This window comes from Phalacrocorax aristotelis, chromosome 6, assembly GCF_949628215.1.
Source record: "Phalacrocorax aristotelis chromosome 6, bGulAri2.1, whole genome shotgun sequence".
Lineage (NCBI taxonomy): Eukaryota > Metazoa > Chordata > Aves > Suliformes > Phalacrocoracidae > Phalacrocorax > Phalacrocorax aristotelis.
The window spans coordinates 55,064,535-55,085,233 of NC_134281.1; the positions used below are offsets into that span (position 1 = coordinate 55,064,535).

General features: G+C 43.1%; 1 protein-coding gene across 1 annotated transcript in view; it reads left to right on the plus strand.

Annotated features, from left to right (window-relative positions):
- The first annotated feature begins 4,487 nt into the window (after window positions 1-4,487).
- The window catches only part of PRKACB (protein kinase cAMP-activated catalytic subunit beta), a 76,322-nt gene continuing 60,110 nt past the window's right edge, over window positions 4,488-20,699 (plus strand). The window contains exon 1 of the mRNA XM_075098017.1: window positions 4,488-4,790. Coding sequence (XP_074954118.1) covers window positions 4,745-4,790 — 46 coding nt within the window. The 5' untranslated portion in view covers window positions 4,488-4,744. The remainder of the gene's footprint in view (window positions 4,791-20,699) is intronic.

Here is a 20,699-nt window from a genome sequence, read left to right on the forward strand (position 1 = left end):
TGTTTCTTTGAATTATGTTTAAAACATCAGAAAAAAAGCCACCTTGCAACTTTATGGCTCTTGAGAGGTTTGTGGTGAAATAAGTGTAGTTAAAAATCAATAAGGGAATATATAAACCCTTTGCTTTTCTGTTTATGTGGGGTTTTTGATCAGTGGCTATCTTGGGAAACATCTAACGCCAAGAAGGGAAGGGTGACAGGGGTGAAGTGTTGGCTGTGGTGTAAACTTCCTTTGGAGCTTCTTGCTTTAAGCCTAGTCATGCTGAGGGAAGCCCGAGTTACCCCTAATTAAGAATCCCTTCTTCTTTGAACCAATATGTCCCTCAAATTTGTAACAGTCACAGTGTGCAGACACTTTCCTGAGGTTCCTGGTTCCTCTGGATGCACAGTCAGAGGGCATCAAAGAACATTTTTTAGGAGATCTGGTGGAGCAAGTTGTTGGCCAATTTGCTCTAGTTTCGTTGTGGATTCAGAGGCTGGAAATCTCAGGTATTGTGGAAACATGACGTAAGACCTTTCACTCCTCCCTGTGAGGATGGGTTCTCAACCAACAGGAACGAACCAGGCACCAGTGGGTTTGGTCTTACCCGCACAAGGACGTAGTTCGTCGCTCTCTGTGTAGCTAGTGCAGGGAGCAGGGGGCATTGCCATACTCCAGCTTTCATCCTTCCCCTCAGCACATCCACACGACATAACTGATATATTCTTGGCAGGTCGAAATTATGCTGCAGTGATGAATATTCCTGTTTCTGGGTCAGAAGCTGTAAAATTTGAAAAATAACTTCCATATTCACCAAGAGATACATATGCTTCTTGGCACGTTAGCAACCTGCTAGAAAAACATCCCACGCTGGCAGATCAGGGGTTAGCTGAGAGCAGGAAATGTGCCAGCAGTCTGGAAGAACTTGAAAGGAAAACAGAGAGTTAAATGCCAAATATATCAGTCTGTTTAGGAGTAGAGAAGGAGGCTGCCAGGGGTATTCAGGTATGCAGGAATGTAAAATTTGGGGACAGCAGTCAAATCTGGTATTCAAACCCTGCAATTTACAGACACTGCTGCAATGGGAAGGCAGGCTGGCCATATAAAGAGAATTACAACTAAGGCAGGTACATATGCATAACCTGGGCAGAGCCTCCGTCCTCAGGGTAACAATTACCCGTATGGATGGGCAAAACCATCCATCTGTATCTGCCAATCCCTTGCAATGCACGCATACCTTAAATGCGAGGGAAGAAAATCTAGATGCCTAATGATTTAAATTTAGTGACTTGTTTCCAACATGTATTGAAAACCACTGCTGTAGTTGCTACAGAATTGCCGCTACCTCACCTAGGAATTGGAATGGTTATGGAGTGAAACGATATGTGGCTCCAGAAGTAATTACCGAATGAAAAAGTGATTTCCATTAAAAGCACATGAGAGCCTTTGATCTACCAGAAATTTATCTTTTCTGCCCTGAAATGACCCTCTCATTTTTATTCTGAGCCTACGTAGAGCAGGATGTGCACGTTTCATCAGGGAACTATACATCTGCTACAGAGCTTTCGGCTTTATCAGAGAAAAAAGATTGGCCTTGCTAGGATACTCCTAATCGATAGTTCCCAACCAATATGTAGAAAAATGGATTACAACCCGCTGTGAGTCACTGAAACTAGACCATTAAATGTGTATAGTCCTAAAACTGCTGAGCTGACTTTCTTAGAGTATAGCAGCTATTTTTTTTAAATCTTGTACAGATCAGCAAAACAAATTAAATTTGAATGTTTTAGATTGCGCCATTACTGAAATATTCTAACATATCCAGACAGAACATTTTTCATATCTGCATGATTTGATTTTTTTAACCAGTTGTGGTGAAAGAAAGAAGATAAGCTACTTTTGGATGAGCAGTGATGTGAGGCATTTCAGCATCAAAGGATTTTATACAGGAAAACCAAAGGATTTTATATAAGAAAATTAAGGCAAACTGAAGTTAGGGCTAGAATAAGAGTTGATGCTCTGAATGCTAAATAAATGTATATACATCATATATATAATCTATCCTACATTGGAATGTTCTGCAATTAATGAATATTTACTTGTTAATACAGCCTAAGTTGTGTAAGTGGTGTGAACAAGAATGCAGATGTCCACCCCTAAGTCCTTGTTCCCGTTATTCTCAGTTAGACACCTAACGCTAGGATCACGGAAGTGGTTCATTTAATGTGTCCCAGCATCATTGACTTATATTTGTTATGTCTTTGATTATGAGAGTGTTTGGGTATAAGCACTTATGCAACTCCATCAGTGCTGGATGTGTATTCTGAGCATGTGCTTATTTGAGAACTAGGGTCACGCATTGCTGCACATATATATGCAGCACTCTGCGCGTATATATAGGATTTTGCTGGAGCACGTGCAATGACCGGCCGATCCTTGTCCAGCAAATCCCATAGGGCAGTAATGGCTGTTGGACCTTGGTGGATCCTCACACGTGGAGCCTATGCAGCATAATTTGCTAGCAAAGGGATGAGCCGTAATGCCAAGAATATGCTAAAGATGCTGCAGCGTGTCCCATTTGTTAGCGATGCTGCTGCTGTCTTCTCAAGGATTTCAAAATGTCTGTCGGCACCTGGATGAAAATCAGCTGATTCAGATGCAATCTGGCCAAAATGCAAATGATGATGGCTGGAGCAGGGAAAATGCTTAAAACTGGGGTAACATCTTTACCTATCTGTGATAGTATCCTCAGGCATCTATTTAAATACTCTAGCATCTCAGGTACCTTTTTTTTTTTTTTTTTTGTTATTGTCTGAGTGATCAAGCTGGTTGATAGCAAAAGTACCCTCTTCCCAAGTTTAACTTCTCCTGGTGCAGATCTGGCTATTGCAATCTACACACCCGCCCCCGGCAGAGCACATCACCAGTAACGCAGTGAACCTCCGGGTAAGCATGTAGAGAATGCAGAGACTCCAGCTTTGGCAAAATGAGACAGCCCTCTCTTCAACAGTAGATGCTTCACCGCCCCCAATGGTTTGCAGGTCATTTCCTCACTATGCCTAAGTCTTGTTTCTGATCTTCAAAGCAATAATGACCTGGCTTCCCCAGAGACTGCTTCTTTAATTGTAAAAACACAGGTACTCCTCTGAAGCAAGCAGTATCACACTGATCAGCATAATGCAAGTGAAAAGGTGAATAAATCAAGAGAAAGTCCCTTAACTGAAGCGTTCATTGGTAGAACTTCAACCTACAAAACATCATAATTCAGGCAAGTGTTCCCAAAACTTTGCAGCTGGATAATCCACACAGCTTGTACCACTGTCAAGGTAGAGCCACGCGCTGGCTAGATCTGCCCGGCGCTCGCATGCGGTGCGCTCCGCTGCGCAGTCTCAGGAGGTTGGAAATGTCCCAGAGGTACCTGCTTTAGTGTGCATCGGTGTGTATGTATAAAACCCTGCCTTATAGAGAGTAAGGAATTCAGCATTAGGCCGTGACAGCGTGTTCCGCACCCGCCGGCCACCCAGGGTGTCGGGGAGGATTTTGGTAGCCCCTGTGAAAGGTGGTAGCCAGGGCGGCTGCTGCTGGAACAACTCACGCAGCCCTGGGGAAAGAACGCTGCCAGGAGAGGCCGGGTATCGCGTAAATTGTCCTGGCAGGATACATACGGTTTGTGATCCGTAAGATTAGCACTTCTGCTCTCCGCTCTCACCACATCAAGGCACATAAAATAAAGCCTTCTTTTTGATAAAGCGTTTCCTTCCAGAGCTAAACCACTCACAGCATTTCACGTGGTAAATATATAAAGGGAGCTATCATCGACTTGAAACTCACAACACCGTTTGAAAACGCGTAGCTGTAGCTATTTATGACATGAGTGGCAGCAAAAGCGGGGGGGGGGGGAGGGGGGGGGAAAATCTTTCCTGGCAGCTCGCTTACTTTGTGGTTTTTTTTTTTTCCTATAGTCTGTTGAGCCACGTAAATACAGTTTGTGAGCGGGCGGCAAGTGCGGGTTCCCTCGCGCTCGCGGCAGGCCCGGGCGGGCCGGGAAGGGCGGCGGGTGTCCCCCGGCGGGCGGGGATGCTCCGGGGGAGGCCGGGGCCGGGGCCTCCCGCAGGGCCGCGCCTCGCCCGGGCCTCCCGGGGTCACCTTGGGCAGGTCGCGCCTGTCCCGTCCCCCCCCCGCTCAGCGGGGCCGCCCCCACCCCCGCCGCCCCCGGGGCCGGGGCCGGGCGCCGGCCGAGGCGCGGGGGACACACACACCCACACCCCACGCACGGCACGACGCGCGGGCGGCCCAGGGCGCCCCTGCCCCGCCGTGAAGAGCCGCCGCCGCCGCGGCAGGGCGGACGCCGCCCAGGGCTCCCGCAGCCCCCTCCCTCAGGCCGGGCGGCGCCTCCCGCCGCACCCGGTGCCGGTGGTAGCTGTTACGGTGTCGGTGTCCGGGGCGGCGGCGTCCCGCGCCCCCGGCGGGCGGCGTAGCGGGGAGGAGGCGCCGCCCCGGCCGTCATTTCCGCCGTGTGTCGGGGTGGGGGAGGGGGGCAGAGCGCTCGCCTCCTCCTCCGCGGCGGCCGGAGACACAGAGACCCAGCGCGGGGCCAGGGGAGCCCGAACGCCGCCGCCGCCGCCGCCGCGCCCGCGGGCCGCGCCGCCCCGCCAGCCGAGCCCTGCCCTGACCTGACCCCCCGCCCGCCCGCTGCAGCCGCCCGGCATCCTTCCCGGCCTCCCCCCCCCCCCCCCCCCCCGCCCCGCGCCGCCCCGGCCCGGCCATGGGGAACGCAGCCACCGCCAAGAAGGGCAACGAGATCGAGAGCGGTGAGTGAGGGGGATCCGCCGCCTCCGCCCGCCGCGCTGGCTCCGCTCACCGAGGAGGGGCCGGCGGGGCCCGGCCCGCTGCGCCCGCCCCGCGCCGCCGCCACCGCAGGCCCCGCGGCCTAGCGGCTGAGGCGCCGAGCCCCCCGCCCCCGGCTTGGCGCGGCCTGCTCGGCGCCGAGGGGAGCCCGCCCCGGTCCGCAGCCGAGCGGCCCGCCCGCCTCGGCGTCTCGGGAAATAAGCGGGATAAACCCGCCCGCCGGGCCGTGGCCGAGGCCGGAGCCTCCCGCCTGTCCGGCTGTCCCGCAGCAGGTGTCCGTCCCCGGGAAAGGAGGAGCTGCCGGCGGGGCCGGGGTGGCGGCGGGCAGGTGTCAGCGCCGCCGCCAGCCTCCACCCGCGCCCCGGCAGGCTCACTTTCCCCACCCCTCAACACACCCGTGGCGGCGGGAGGCTTTGCGGGATGCTGCGGGGAATGTCGGTCAGCAGCTCCCGAGCCTGCCCGGGCGGCGCGGCCCCGCTGACCCCGCCGGGCCCGCCCGCTCCCGCACCACGGCCCCGCGGGCAGCGCCCGGTGCGAGCGTTCTGCTCTCCTCGTCCCTGGGTAAAATGGAAGACAAAAGCCTTGGTCTGAACTTGCCATCGCAGGGTGCTGCTCCCTGGGTTTTGTGTTGTTTTGGTTTTTTTATTTTTTTCCTGTCTTAAGTATTTCAGCATAATCTTTAAATAATCTAAAGCTGATTCTATTGTTGGGGAACCCTCCCCTCCAGACTTTATTTTTAGTAAGTTAACTTCCTTGCTTTGCTTTTGGTAGAAAACTTTGGGTATGTTTGCAATGGATGAGAGAAGACGGGGAGAGCAGCCAGTTGTGCAAGCTCAGTGTTCCTGCAACAATGCCCTTTGTTACTGGAAATTCCACGGACATCATTAAAATGGATATAAGTTTAAGCATCGAAGTTACTTTTTGGGTTTTGGGTTTCTTTGTTTTGCAGTTCGTTTACTTCTTGTGTGTTTACTACTGAGGTGAGGGGTAGAACCAGGTAACCCAACTGCGTGGGCCGGCGTGGCATTCGTTCCTCTGGCTCCCCTGGGATCGGCATGGGTGTCTGCAGCTGTGGGACTGGGGCTCAGCTTGACCTACCCAGCTGTGCTGCGTGGTTCTGCCTTTCAGTTCTTGCATCTTATCTCGTTATTGTAGATTTCACAGTCCAAATGTTTTATGAGTATTCGACCATTATTGTTTAGTGGTTTTAACTTTTCTTTATTTAGCTGAATGCATTAATTTTGACAGGAAGTATTTTAGCCTACTTATAGAGAGATGTGTGGAGAGAGAGAGAGGGTGGATGGTCTGAAGTACTTCAGATGACAAAACACTGCGTTTTGTACTTTATAGGAGCTGTATAGCTATTTGTCTGTGTGCTTAAATAACACTACACCACATGGTGTTTACTTCCATTTTAATTAATTCTTTTCTCATATTACCAAATACAGTGATTTTTTTAAAGTTGATGAAGGAGTTTGCTTCAGAACTCCTCTCTATCCCTTTGTTAGAGCTTAAAAATGAAATGCTGGAGATGTCGTGTTCAGCTGCTCAGTATATTTAGCATAAGAAAGCTCTGTAACAATACAGCTTCTCTAACTAGGAGGAGAAATTGATCATCATTGACATACTACTGGGAAAGACCAGGATTTACTTACTGTGGAGATCAATAGTATATGAATACTATACACATAATATATTATTAGAAGCAATATTTGGTTTACTGGCAGCGAAAGTTGATGTGTAATCTATTCATATGATACATAGAAACTATAGAAATGTGAAATGTGATGGGGCTTTAATATTTCTGATACATATTTGCATTGTTGGGCCAGTTTTCCTGTTCTATGTATTAAGTGTAAGTTGTCAGCAGTACATATTCCAAACTTCAGGACATTGAAAATGAAGTTGTTGAAGTGATAACAGAAAAATACCCAGGTTTGACTTGTAAAAGTGATGTCACGTCCTTGGTCCACGCATGGAGCGTATGGTATTGTGTAGATCAAGGACGTGCTAAGGTCCCAGAAAGAACAATGAAGGGTAACGCAGCTTCCACTGATAACTATACTTACTAGTTCATGAAGTGTAATTTGAGACCTCTTTCACTGTCTGTGGTCAGCACAGTCAATGCTGTTCACCTAACCGTGGCCCTTATATTCTCCTTGTTTGTTGTAGCTTTCCATGCATATTGAAATACCTTCAGTACTTACTTTGCTCGGGCTGTCAAGAGGAACAAAGCCACTTGTATGCGAACACCAGTAGAAGGGAGCAAATGTTTCACAGTACTTCTAGGCAGAAGTTGCGGGTGAATGAAATCTGAATGCTGGTTAAGTTTCATAAGCTTAGCCACCAAAAAAGTGAATCAGGCTTGCCTAGCAGGGAGGGCAGTATACGTGTGTGTGTACATACAGAAGATGGAAAGCTTCAGTGGGGTCTGTTAGGGCTTGCTTTCTATGCCCTTCTGTTCCAGGTTCTCCTGATATACAGTGGATTTTGATTTGGAAGACCAAAAAGTCATCCTTCACTAAAGAGAAGTTTAAGGGGTCTGTACCTGTTGTAGATGGGTTTGTTGTTTCCCGCAGGCATGGCAGCCTCTGAATTCTGAGGGTCTTTTAGATTTGAAATCTGAGGAGACACAATTGTCAGTTGTCTTAAAAGTTTGATCCCTCATCCTAATATTTGTATATTTATTTACTTCATTGTTCAGGGTTTGGTTTTTTTTCAGCTGTTCCTGTTCAATTTACAGTAGTTGAGAGAACTTCTGTTGCAACCTATGAGTTTAAAATCTCAACATCTGGTAAATTACTTTTTTTTTTAAAAAAAAAAGGTGACAGTGAGTCTACCTTAACTTGTTGCAATTAATGTAGGAAAATGTTAGCTTTATTAATATTCATTGTCTTGGAATCATTTGTTAAAGTAGCACACAGCGTGAAAGAAACATAACTGCAACATGTCTCTGAGTTTAAAAAAGGTCACATAGTATTTTTTTAATCCAGTAAATGGATCTGTTACTTTCACGATCATTATTCATTTTACATGAAACAGGAATGTTTTAACTTCACTAGGACTATTTTCTCAACAGAAGTATATGGCAGCCCTGCAAACTGTAAAGTTTGTAGAAAGTTTTGTTGATTTTGTTTCTTTTTTTTCCTTTGGATAACTCAATAATGCAGATTTTTGAAGTAATTACTATGTATGGCTCTGAATTATTTGCCCCTTTAGATATGCCAAATAATGTCATATGTGATAGCAAGAAATTGTTTAGAAATTAGTAGTAATCTCACTTAGTGTTTTGTTTGGACTTGGGGTCTGTCCCCCCCCTTGGATTCAGGCATACTTAGCTGTGATATTGTCTGTTTCTTTCTTTTTAATCGCCAAACTGGATTAGAGAAGAGGTGATTCAGAAACTCTTTGGTGACCGGAAGATTTGTATACTTCCTCTTCTTCCAAGGTTTGGCTTCTGAGTTGTGTTAGCCAGGATTCAGATGGTCCTTGCTGCTTTTTCTGTAGCAACATGTTGTGGTAGTAAGTTGCTGTCAAAATGTATGTTTAAAATTAAACTATATGTGATTTTCAAAACATAATTCTGCACATGTATTTCCTTACCTGGTAGCCAGGTCTCCAGCTTCCAGTGCATGAGGAATTTATTAATCTGACGTGACTTTACTAACTTTGACTTCTGTGGTCTTTAAATAGCCAAGTACAGCATGTGTGATGTGTATCCTGCATGTGAGTTTTATGTTCATTCACTCTTCCTCCTCCTCAAAGTGTTCCCACTACAGTATCTTCAGTATGACAGAGTTCCTATTATAGCCAATTCTTCTCTTTTTAACTGTTACAATTATTCTGTAAGTAGTGCTCCTTTGTGCTTGACAGGAAGATGCAGCCTTCTTAATTTCCTTTGCCAGTAGATTTTAACCTCCTCAGGGGGTGTTGCTTAGAACTGAGGTGTTTTTTTTTTTTCCTTTATTTGTAATGTGCATTCAGTGCTGGGTCATTCTGCTGTATTTACTCGTTGAGGACCAAAAGAAGACCACAAGTTTGTTTCTTGTTAAGACTGGATGAGGCAAAGCTCTGTCACTGCTGACCTTGGTTAGATTAAAATTGGTGAAGCAGAGGTGAAAAGCTCCCTGTCCGTTACTATTCCAAGCTGGCTGATTCCCTGTCACTTTCCCGGAGACGCTTGTTTCGGTGCTTTTGATCCGAGTGTAGTTTTGTTCAACAGCTGTTGTCTTTTTTTCCTTTTGCTCTTCGTGTTTATGCTCTCTGATTTTGAAATGGATGGCTTTTGGAGCCTTGTTTACACATTTTAGAACAACAGCTATAGTATGTATTGCATAAAGAGCAACTAACAATATATATTCCAGTGGTGCTGGATTGTATGGATAACATCTCTAAACAGTGCATTTAAAGCTTCTTGCCATGTATTTTTGAGCTTGTATTGATCAGTTAGGTTTCACCAATATGGAACTCCATTATCTGAAAATCAGAAGTAGTTATAATTACCTGCTTGAAGAAATATCTGAAAATTCCTTTGCTGAATCACCAATGTAAGATGACCAGTATGTACCATCTGAGAAGAGGCACCATCTGAAAATTTTTCTTTAAATAAAAATTAAATGCTTATTCACAGCTTGGACTGGCAGAGAGAGAGAGGCTATCATTCAGTACATGATAGCCACGCGGTAGTATAACAAAAGGGCAGAAGGACCCCCAAGTGATAAAGTAGTTTATCTATTTAGCTGCTGTGGTTAGGCCTTTGTTACAGACTCAGGCTGCTTTAAAGACAGAATATTTTAAATTACTTGCACTCTCTTGTTGCTGGGTTTCTTTAGCGTTCATTCATTTACCCACATACCCATATTTGTAGAAACAACATAATCAAAAATAGTATATTGAAAAATACTCAGTTTGCTCATATTTTTGGCAACACTCGTGTTGTCCCTTAGTGTAATTAAGACTATGTCTGTGCTGCAAAAATTAACCGTCTCATTGGTACAGGAAGCAGAATGTGGAGAGAGAAGAAAGTGGAAAAACTATAAGGACGCAACACCACACGCTGCAGTGTTGTGGGCTGCCCTGCCTGAGTGGAGGGTTGTGCTCTGCACCACGTGCGAGAGGCTGTTGGCGAGTCTTCTCCAGTTAGTTAACTTCTTCCGTACTGACACCTCTCTCCTTTGGACAGAGCTGTGGAAAGGCCTTTGGATGGCTGTCAGACTTGGAGTGTTCTGCCTGCATCCTTACTATAGACATCATGAAGGGCTTGTTTGCCCAGAAACTTTTTTTTTCTTAAACTGCAGCAGTTAGTTTAATAAAGGATATTGTCTCTGCTACACTGCAGGTGGGTTCCGGATCAGATCCAAGTAGAATGTATTTTTTTAATCAGTGCTTCTGGTCATTAAGCTTGCAGAGTTTTCAGTGTTAGGAACCTTGAGCCAGTGGGATTTTGTTCTTATAAACTTGTGAATCTTAGGGCTAGAACCTGGCAGAGCCTGCCCTGCAGTGCTGCTCTCAAGCTTTGCCTTTATTACAGGTGCAAAGTGTTATTTCATAAGCATTTCTTCCAGTTACAGTTCTGCTTTTCTGTCCCCTGCCACTTTTTTTCCTGCCTCTGTGCCCTCAAGTGTGCTGGAGCAACTATTTATGAGACAACAAGGTGAACTGAATTTGAGATTGATCTAGGTTAAAAATAACCCTGCAGAAAAGGGAAAGCAGAAGAGACTTCAGTTAACCTGGATCGGCTCCCTGATCCAGTTCACTGCAGCTATGCTCACAGTTGTACCAGTGCAGGTGGCACAGAGGTGAGACTGGATAGCAGGCACAAAATAGGGGCTGCTTGACCTACGGCTGTTGCCGAAAAGAGAGCTGTGGCGCTGTGGTCTCAGGCTGTACTGCGAGGCTTTTCCTACCGTACACAGTTTCTACGCTGTAAGGTAGAAGTGCTGCCTGGGGAATGGGAGAGAGAACAAAGTAGCAGTGGAGCTGTGAGGAGGTGAGTGAGAAGTGTGTTGTCTTAGGAGACTAAAAGATAAAATCACCCCTTCCCCCCCGCCCCCCCGCCCCGGCCTTTTCCCCCTGGTGTGGTTGGGAAAGGATTGCACACATTCCTCTGTGTAATTTTATTTATTTGTGTTATTCTGGTGTTCAGGAGGCCAAGTCGTGAATCAGGACCCCATTTTGTTTGCATAAACACAAAACAGACAATTTATTCTCCGAAACCCATGTGTTCTGTTTTGGATAATAAGGTGAACACAGACAGATGGGAAATAAAAGATGAAAGTGAGACTAGTAGTCCATGTAGCAGGAGAATCTGGATAAAGCAATTTGAAGGTACATTTGTAGATGCTGCTATGCAGGGGGCCAGAAGGAAGATAATGGGGTAGCCCTGCCTGTGGTGTTTGGGGTCAGCACCAGTAGACAACAGTCCCTTCGGTGCTCGGCTGAGCCTTTGGCATCCTGTTTGCTTTTTCTTCAGCGTCACAGCAGAATAACATCCACTAAGAGAAAGGTTTCACAAAACAGCTGAGCCTGTCTGGTGGCTTGTACTGCTGAAAAATACATTTTTATTCCTAGACCCTTCCTGGGTCACAATTCTAGTGTTTTTCCCATCCATTGATAAGCTGTTCTACTTAGGCAGAGAACTATGTGTGTTTCACCCCTGTGGGCTATCTATAATTATTTTGCATGCCAAATCAATTCACTGAGGTGTCAGATGGTAACAGGCAGATTCAAAGGAAGCGATGAAAGCACTGTTGGCAATCAAATGGTGAGGTGGTAAGAAAAAGGAGTCTCTTCCCTTAGCATTGAGCTCTTAGATTAACTCAACATGCTGTTTCCTCAGACCTCACCCTGCTAACTTCTTGGAAAAATGATTACTCCAAACTACCCTTTTCCCATCTGCCTTTGTTCATATAATGTATTACTTCAAGGCTTGGAGTTTTTATTGAGAGATGTTAGCACCTAGTGGTTGGACTTTGCTTTTTCAAGCTTTTAGAGTTACATGAAGATAAAAATGTAGCAGAACATTGCTTCTTTCCATCTCCAAGCTTACCATATGGATCTTTAAGACAATAATATTTTAGAAGAGGTTTTTTGTTTATTTTTTCATTTTGATTTAATTTCAGTTCTCTTTGCCAATTTGATATTTAAACTGAGAAATGTACTGAAGTTTTTATTTCATTCATTCATTAAACTATTTTCTACTATTCCCTGCCTAGAGGAGTTAATCTGTAATCATAGAGGGCTTGCTAGCTTGTGATATAATGAGTTCTGGTATATATTCCTAGATACACATATAGTAAGGGTTGGGCTAACTGCGGGTTGCTTAACATGTAGTAGAGGTGTGGAAACACCATGTTGTTTGGGGTTTTGTTTTGGTGGTGTGTTGTTTGGGGAGCGGGGTTTGTGTTTGTTTTGCATTTTGGTTGGTTTTTTTTTAAGCTACAGTTTTTATGACTTTAGACCAAACATAGTTTTGAGGGTTTTAGAAAATCTTTCAGAAAATCATAGAGGTTTATAAGTACACTCTGCATGTTAGAGATAAATGGACCTCCAGGCTCTGAGAAAGCAAAAATCTTTTCCATGACATAGCTGTTCTCTACCAGAGAAAGCCTGACGAGTATTTTGAGCCAAGTTCTTTCCATAGGAAGGGCAGAGAACTACTGTCCTACTTTGCACTGACTATTTCTTCTGAGAGATACAGTATCTGTGTGATAGACTAACACTGAAATAGTAAGATATCTTACCTGTGATGTTAAAACCAAGCATAGAAAATCCTCCTTCAACACATTGTTAGATGAAAGAATATCTAATCTGCTGGGTGATTTGTAAAGGTAAGGGTTAGTTTTGTTATCCCTCTGCCTCTTGTTAACTTTTATCCTTTCGTTAAAATACTATAATGTTTAAACAGAGGACATCAGGAACTTTGTTTTATTTCATTCAAGCTGCTTCCAGCAAGTATGTACTTGTTAACCTACTGCACTTGCTGTTAGCACTTGTCTGTAAACCCACAGGCTTCCACAGCTGCAGTGTGATTCAAGAAATTAAAACAAAGGAAACTGCATTTCTGGCACGAAGAAGGAAACTTCAAAGATAAAAAAGATTGTTATTTTGCCTGTGCCCAGAATCTGTTTGCTCTTCCCTCTCATGAAATGACATAATTAAGGGTGTATGTACTCAGATACATCAGCAGGTGCATTGTAATAGTAATTAAGCTTAGTTTTGATTACTATGATATTAAGCAGTTTGAAATTCTTTGTTTGTCTTGTAGCAGGTAACAGTAATAGGTTTATTGTATATTTAAATTCTAATTGTTAAGCATATGATAATCTAGCCTTACTTTGCACAGGGGAAAAATGTGACTTAACTGCACTAAAGTCTATCATTAAGACAAAGTTTTAAATGCAAATTACCTGTATTCAAGCATTTTATTAACTGATCCATAGATTAATGTGGAGCCTGGAGGTTTTAATCAGGGTTTCTCATTGAAAAACAGGGTAGGTGGTGAGAGAGGGAGAGAGAAAAAGCATTACACAGCTAAAATCATGCCAAACCAATTCGAAAGATCCTAGTATTTCCTTCTAACCGGTATCATTATGATGTAAGGAGATAAGTTTTCATTGACTTGTCAAGGACTATTTTGTATCAGGCAGTTTTGAAAAATTCAGTGCTTCCGTCATACGTTTGGTCCTTGTGAGAGCTTGTGCAATGAGAAGTGGAGGGGTGGTTTCGTTGAAACCCAGGGCTGTGCATGCACTGCAGATCCCAGCACTGGTACTCGGCTCTGGGATTTCCGGGTTAAACACCCTAAAGCAGCAGACTGCAACAGTGCATCCTGTGGTCAAGCTGGTTTCTGTCCAGTTGGCTTAAAAAACCCGTACATTTTAGTGGTACTTCTTTGTGTGAAATAAGGTGCTAAACCATTTAGCTTAATTTAATGGCCTATATGAATATCAAAGTGCAAAACAAATAAGCTTTGCAGTTAGTGTAAGCCTACAGCAGCTTCATGGGATGTGGAATGCCTGGGAGGTTCAGGTGTGTGGTGCTTTGTGATGGTTCTTAAGGTGTCTGATGGTTCTTTTGCAAATCAGCAGATTTTTTTTTCTTTGAATTTCTTGAGGACTAATGATCAGATGCAAAACTGGCACGAAAACAAAATTAGCTCCAGTTTTTCACACAGACTGCTCTAATAGCTAAGAAGAGTTCAATTTCTATCTAAATTTTGTCTATTGTTTTGACACGCTTTCTGCCCAAAGATTGCTCTTTCGATTCTACCTACGCCATTATCCAACTACTCCTTTAGTTTTAAAGTGCAGAACTTATTTCACTTACTTATTAACTTAGTTTTTTTTTTATATTGAGCTACAAGGTAGAACATTCTTGAAATTTAATGTGTCCACAGTTGTTTTTCTCTCCTTTTGTTTTCATCACGGAGTAACATTTGTTACCATTTGTAGGTAACAAACATATCAAACATGTTGCATCTGAGGTGAACGCTCAGGAAAAGGTTGCCAAGGATGGCAAAAGGGACTGAATGATTTCTGTACGCAGAATTACTATTTAAGTGACATCCCTTCTGTCTAGAACAGGTAGAAGGTATGATCTGTAAAATTGTGCGTGGCATGGGAAGTGCAAAGTGTCCTATGCTTGCCCTGTTCTTGCTCTTAAGTTGCCGCGTCAAGTTGCTGTTTCTGTTGGCTTTTTCCTTAGGGACAGATAACAATTTATTCCTAATAAAACGTTAGAGCCCTCCTGAGAATGAGGAACTACAGCAAAAGAGAGTGGAGAGAAACCAGACAACAGCTGGTAAAGGGAAGAGGAGCGTGGGTCAAGAAATGTAAAAATAGGGAGCCAGAGGGAGCACTGAGCAGACTATGGTCTGGGTCTTGTTCGCGTTCTCTGTCCTGGGAGAGGGAGCTGATGAGCGCTGGCCAGAGATGCTCTGCCTGAGGAGGTGGAAGTAGATGCTGTGGGTGTCAGGGCCATCCTGTGAAGCTTCTTCCTTCTAGATGCAGGAGTTGATTAAGAGATCCTGCATCACAAAGAGCCTTAGAAGGGAAGTGTGTAAATATAAAGGTTAGCGAAGAGCATCTTAATAAGATGTTTTGGAGAAGCTAGAGGAGGGGTTGCCATTTGTCCCACTCGGGCCATGGCACATATGTGTGTTCCACCTTATCCCAGAGGGAGCTAGGCTCTTGGGACGCCATGAACAGCGGTGTGGATGTGCCCATCTCTTTGAAGTATTTTTCCTGGCTGGGCTCTGGATTTAGCCCAGAGTACAAGCCAGCGCCCCTGGCGCCCTGCCTCTTCTGATGGCAGCAGATGCTGTCCCCTGCTGTCTGGGCAGGGCAAGGGTGAGGAAGTGAACTAAGAGTGCATAGTGGAATTTTCCAAGACGAGGTGTGCAGGTGAACTGGATGTCATGAAGCCTACTGAAATACCGTGTGGGTAAGTATGTGTCTATCACAGGGGCAATGATCTTCTGCCAGTGTTACAGTTCCCTTGGTCTTGTAACCGGGAGTTACGCTGTTGCTGTAAGGGTGGCATTGCAGGTCAGGGCACCGGTGATGAGCTTCATGCCAGATACCCACAGCCACATTCCACTTTTTGGTTCTGCCACAGATGCCAGGTATACTTGGCGTGCTGTATAGTTTCAGCCACCTTTAGTATTTTCCGTTGATACCTGTTACGGCAAGCCCCTTGTTTATCTACTTTGTGCGCTAATCTTCTCTGTGCATTCAGCGGTATTCCTAGCAGCCCGTGGCTGTGTTTTCCTGTAGTCTGACGTAAGACACTTTTACATTGCACCGAAGTCCATTGTTTTCTGTACCGAAGCGGTACTTCTTGTCTGATCTTTTTATCATGATAATTGTAGGTGCTACTTGTATACCTTCAAACAGGTTGTTGTTTTTTTTTTTTATGGATGGTGTCTTTAGAAGCTTGTTATTCTCAGGAGCTAAACTGATATTATAAAGTTTTTCTCTTCAGAAGAGTTGGGGTTTTTGGTGGTTTTTAATTTGCTGGGTTTTTTTTAAGCAGATGCTTGAAACTATGCCTTTATTAAAGAAAAGCATTTGCTACATAATTGATAGCAGGAATATAGACCATGATTTGGCTAAATAACTGTTGTGCTTTTCAACTGTAGGACAGTGTTGTGTGATGATTTGGTTGAATTTCTAAATCAGTTATAGCCACGATTAATTGTTGATATTACTTAGAATGGTTTTTCAGGACCTCTTTTAGAAGTGATTTTATAGTTTCTGCTGGGCAAGAGCTGTGTTTTCAGAGTAGAACTGGATTTTCAGTGGTATGATGTTTTTTTCAAGAAAACAAAACAAAAATAACCCAAACCCCATGTCTGTATTGGGTTCCAGCTTGAGGTCTGAGGTTATAATTATGAAACTTTCTTCAACTTGCTGCTTACGGAGTAGTTACCTGACCAATTTTCTTTGGCATTAAAGCTGACTTGAAAAATTCCTGCCCTGATCACTCTTGCTGCTCTGCTCGCAGCTACAACTTTCTGCTCCCCCTGTGCTGATACAGCTGTTTTTGGTGACCCTTCAGAGCAGTCCTCAATGGTTAAAACCCTTGCTCTGCTGTTTTAACCCATTAATTTCAGTGACCTCTCTTAAAATATGGCCCCGCCTTGTGTTGGACGGATATAAGTGAAGGATGTGAGAGAAAGGGTGAAACGTTGTAAGTAGATTTTGCCACTGAAGAAAAGGTGTTAAGCATTTCGCTGAAGGGAAGGAAAAAATGCTAGTGTCACACAGTGTTGATCTAAACTTTTAGATTTGTTAACCTAAGGCGGTTTTTAATTTGAGGGGCTTGTTGGAACCTTCCCTTCAACCAGAGATGCTGCTGACTGACTTCTGTAACGATACGCATCACCATGCTATTCTCAAATACTATCAGCAAAAGTTGTCCCATTTTTGCTTACTACCGAGACTGAAATGGTATTTGTGACATTTTAGTTCTGTTAAATGGGATTGCCCTCATGGTTGTTAGAGCAAAATTTATTTTGACAAAGTTATCGAAAGAATCACCAGCCTTCCTCTTCATATTTTCAATTACTCCAGAATGTACTCAAGTTTTTGTTAGGACAAATAAAACTGGAAGATGACTAATACATACACACTCATTTTAGATACAGCATGTGAGTAGGGAGTAACAGAAGGAAGAAGAGACATGCAGATCTGTGCAGCAGCACAATGAGATGTGAAAGAACCAGATATGGAAGCTGGCCTAAATGATACAGTAAGGCTAGAGCTATAAGCACTGCAAATTTAGTATGGTCTTCAAGAAGAAGAATTAAGGCGTCTTCTGCATTTACCTTTTCTGCAGTTGAACTGAATTTTCTACTTAATGGTGAAGATACAGATTTTCTGCAGGGTGTGTTTTTCATTTAAAGTGGAAATAAAGTATGTAGATTTATTGCCCCCTTTTTTCAAAAGATACCTTGTGGTAGTTCTGCCTTTCTTTGTGTGAAAATAATCCCAAACAGAAAATAGTAGTTGGCTGGTTTTCTGCAGTTCTATTCAGAACGTTGTAATTTTCTCCACCAACTAAATTGACTCATTCATTTCCACTAATACATACAAACTTACTTGTTCTGCTGCCAGTCATCTTGTTAAGAGCGCTAACCCAAAATGCAGTGGCTGGGAAAATAGAGTAGTAGATGTTAAGTGTGGAAGGCATATAAATGCAAGCCTTTCACACACGGTCCCTTTGGGCTTGGACACAAGAGGAAAATTTGTCACAGTGAGAACAATCAGCCATTGGAATAATCTCCCCAGGGAAGTGGTGGATTCCCTAGCATTGGACACTTGTAAGATTCGGCTGGACAGGGTGCTGGGCCATCTTGTCTAGACCGTGCTTTTGCCATGAAAGGTTGAACTGGGTGGTCCTTGAAGTCCCTTCCAACCTGGTACTCTGTGATTCTATGACATGTTATTGAGAAGCTGAGTAGCAAAGCAAGTCTGCTGAGCTTTAGATTGTTGCCTGTGTAGCACTTGAGAGGGGTTTATAGAAAGTGACTGCAAGCTGGGGAGAAGAGAACAGAGATCAGGTACATATATAAGAAATAGAGCAGTGGTGAGATTTCAGATTTCTCTCAGATGACATGGTGGTGGTTGGATAGCCTGAAGAGGGCAAGAGTTTTATGAAAAGCAGTTTTGATTTCTTGTTGAATGTACATTTAATCATGAAAAAAGAGACATTTAGTGAGTTTGGGGAAAATGTATGCTGCAGTTGCAAAAGACAGAATATATGGAGTACTATGGGCGTCGGACACAATATTGGCAGTTTTCTGAGTAGTAGTAGTAGTAAACACTGAAGAAGGAAGGTGCACGAGAATAAAGAAATAGTATTATTAGTCTCTATTAAGTATTTACTAACGATATAGGTAGCAACAATAGCATTATAGCATGAGGAATATTTTTCCTCTTCCAAAATACAGAAGTACACTAGTGTAGTGTGGTTAAAAAATACATGTGTATATGAAAAAAACCACCACCCCACAACAACAAAAAAACCCCAACAACCCTGCTGACACCTGTAAAAGCCCAATTTTTATTTACTGGTAATAAGGAGCATTAACTTCTGGATGTGGTAGAAAAAAGGTCTGATCATCCTCTGTTATGCAAATCTCTTAATGTTACTCTTCATTGGGACTCTCACTTCCTCGCTGACAAGAGGCCATTGGACCTTGTGCTCCAAGAATATGATGAAACAGTAAATCTCCCAATTTGCAGTTACATCAAGACTATTGAATATAAGGTGCCATTAAATATTTTTCTGGTGTTTCATCATACGGCAGAGCATATTTTCTCATGAAAGATTAAATTGCGGATGCTGCTGACATGTGTTACTGTTTGGGAGGTTCTTGTTTCTTTGTGTATTTGGAGGAGAGTTATCCAATTCATAACTACGTGTCTGCTGCAGCAGCAGCAGCTCTGCAGTATCCTTTGATAGGAGACAATCCGGAACCACAAACGAAAACAATACTTCATTTTTATAGATGTCTGTTCTTAGTGGTTTGGTTTTGTGGTCTAAACACAGCTTAATCGTCCCAGCGTTGGATAATTTAGAACTGAACTTAGAGGGCTGCTATGTGAAGTACTGAAATACCGTGCTTAGAATTAGGCGTTGTTGCTGTTTAAAGAGTACTTCCAGCTAATTGTTCTTCTCAAGTACTTCTTCGGTGGTGATAGTATTTAAGAAGGGACAGCAAAATCAGAACAGTTTTGGAAGATGATGTACAAGCAGATGTAAATCTGGTCCTTCAAGTTGTTACAATTTAAGAAGGCAAAAATGTAGTCATAATAGTAGCTTAATATTTATAGCTTCTTTCTATTGAGGTATGCATATGCTGTATGCAGAGGTGGAATTCACTTAATAACTGAAGGAAAATCTGTGAACAAGGGGAAGAGTAAATTTCCACCACCACCACCCCACCTCTTTGTGATTTTTCAGGTTAGAGAAAGTGAGGAGAAGGATAACACTTTTATTACAACAAATTTAATTATGGTCTAAGATCGTTGCTTGTAAACATTTTATTGTGTTTTGACAAATACGATGATGGTGAGTGATACATTCAAGTTGAAGTTAGAAGATGGGAAGAAATGCTAGTTAATATATCAACAGTTTACAGCTTATAGCATTCATGTGTTAGTAATTTTAAAATCTGCAACATACATTAATGTTCTGTAAAGTTATGTGAGATACTACAGGAAATCAGAGATCAGTTTAACTTTTTTCAAGTAAACGCACGGAAGAGTGGAGATGATGGCCAGTTGTTGTTCCATTCACATCTTAGTCGTTGTTTTTGCCAAAGCAACCAAAATAATAAGCCTGTTTCAAGGGAAGGTCTTTTAATATGTTGCAGGGGTTTTTAAATCAGGTATATTTGTTTTATCCATTTCTATAAAAAGAAAATAAAGTGTATTTGAAATATTTATACTCTCATAGAAATGTCTTATTTTTTTCATTTGAATCTCAGAATGTGTGGATGATACTACTATTCCAAGCAGCAGTAATTTTGATCAGAAGATAAAGGTATATAGGTAACCTCCCTGTAAATAGGCCATAAATCATTGGCAGTCTGGTCGTGGTGGTGAGGTAGTTACATTTAGTACTTCGGGTGCCTGGTTAAGGGTGGAAAAAAATTGAACGTTTATGCCCAAAGTTGATTCTTTTAAAAAATTATTTAATTAACGGGTAAGGGATCTGCTTTTCTTCTATTAGCACTTGTTCATACTGTATGGTACAGTGAATTTTTTTCTTACCTCAGTGAATGTTTTGGCCCCCTAACAAAAGCATTGTTAAGAAGTCATTTTCACTGTAAGAAACTAAAAAGCTTCTTACAATGAAGTCAGGTATTCTGGTGTTCTGTTAGATAATGTAAGTATAACATTTTCAGTATTTCAAGTTGCATGAGGCAGTGCTACTTGGCGACTTACTAACAAAGAGAGTCTAGGAACGGAAAAAAATTTTTAAGTATCGAGGCAGTTTGCCTTAATTCAGTGTTTCTATTTTAGTACATGTAGCAACATGAAAAATATTAATATCTTATTTCTTGAAGCGTATTTTCTGTTAAGTGCTTTACATTAAGTGATTTAAAACACAAGCGCTATTAGTATTCTCACTAAAAAGAAAGTATGTTGAGTTTGGGGATGTGTCTTTCCTTCCAACAGGTGTTTATACACCATACGGCTGTCTCTGTTTTGTCTTTTGTCTTCTAAGATCAAGAATTACCGCAGGCAGCCAAGATTGTCATGCTTTCTGAACTTTACCCCTCAAATCCTGCAGCTATTCAGGTAATGGGGGAGACATTTCCACTTTTAGAAAGCGAAGACAGGTACATCTTGTTGAATCGA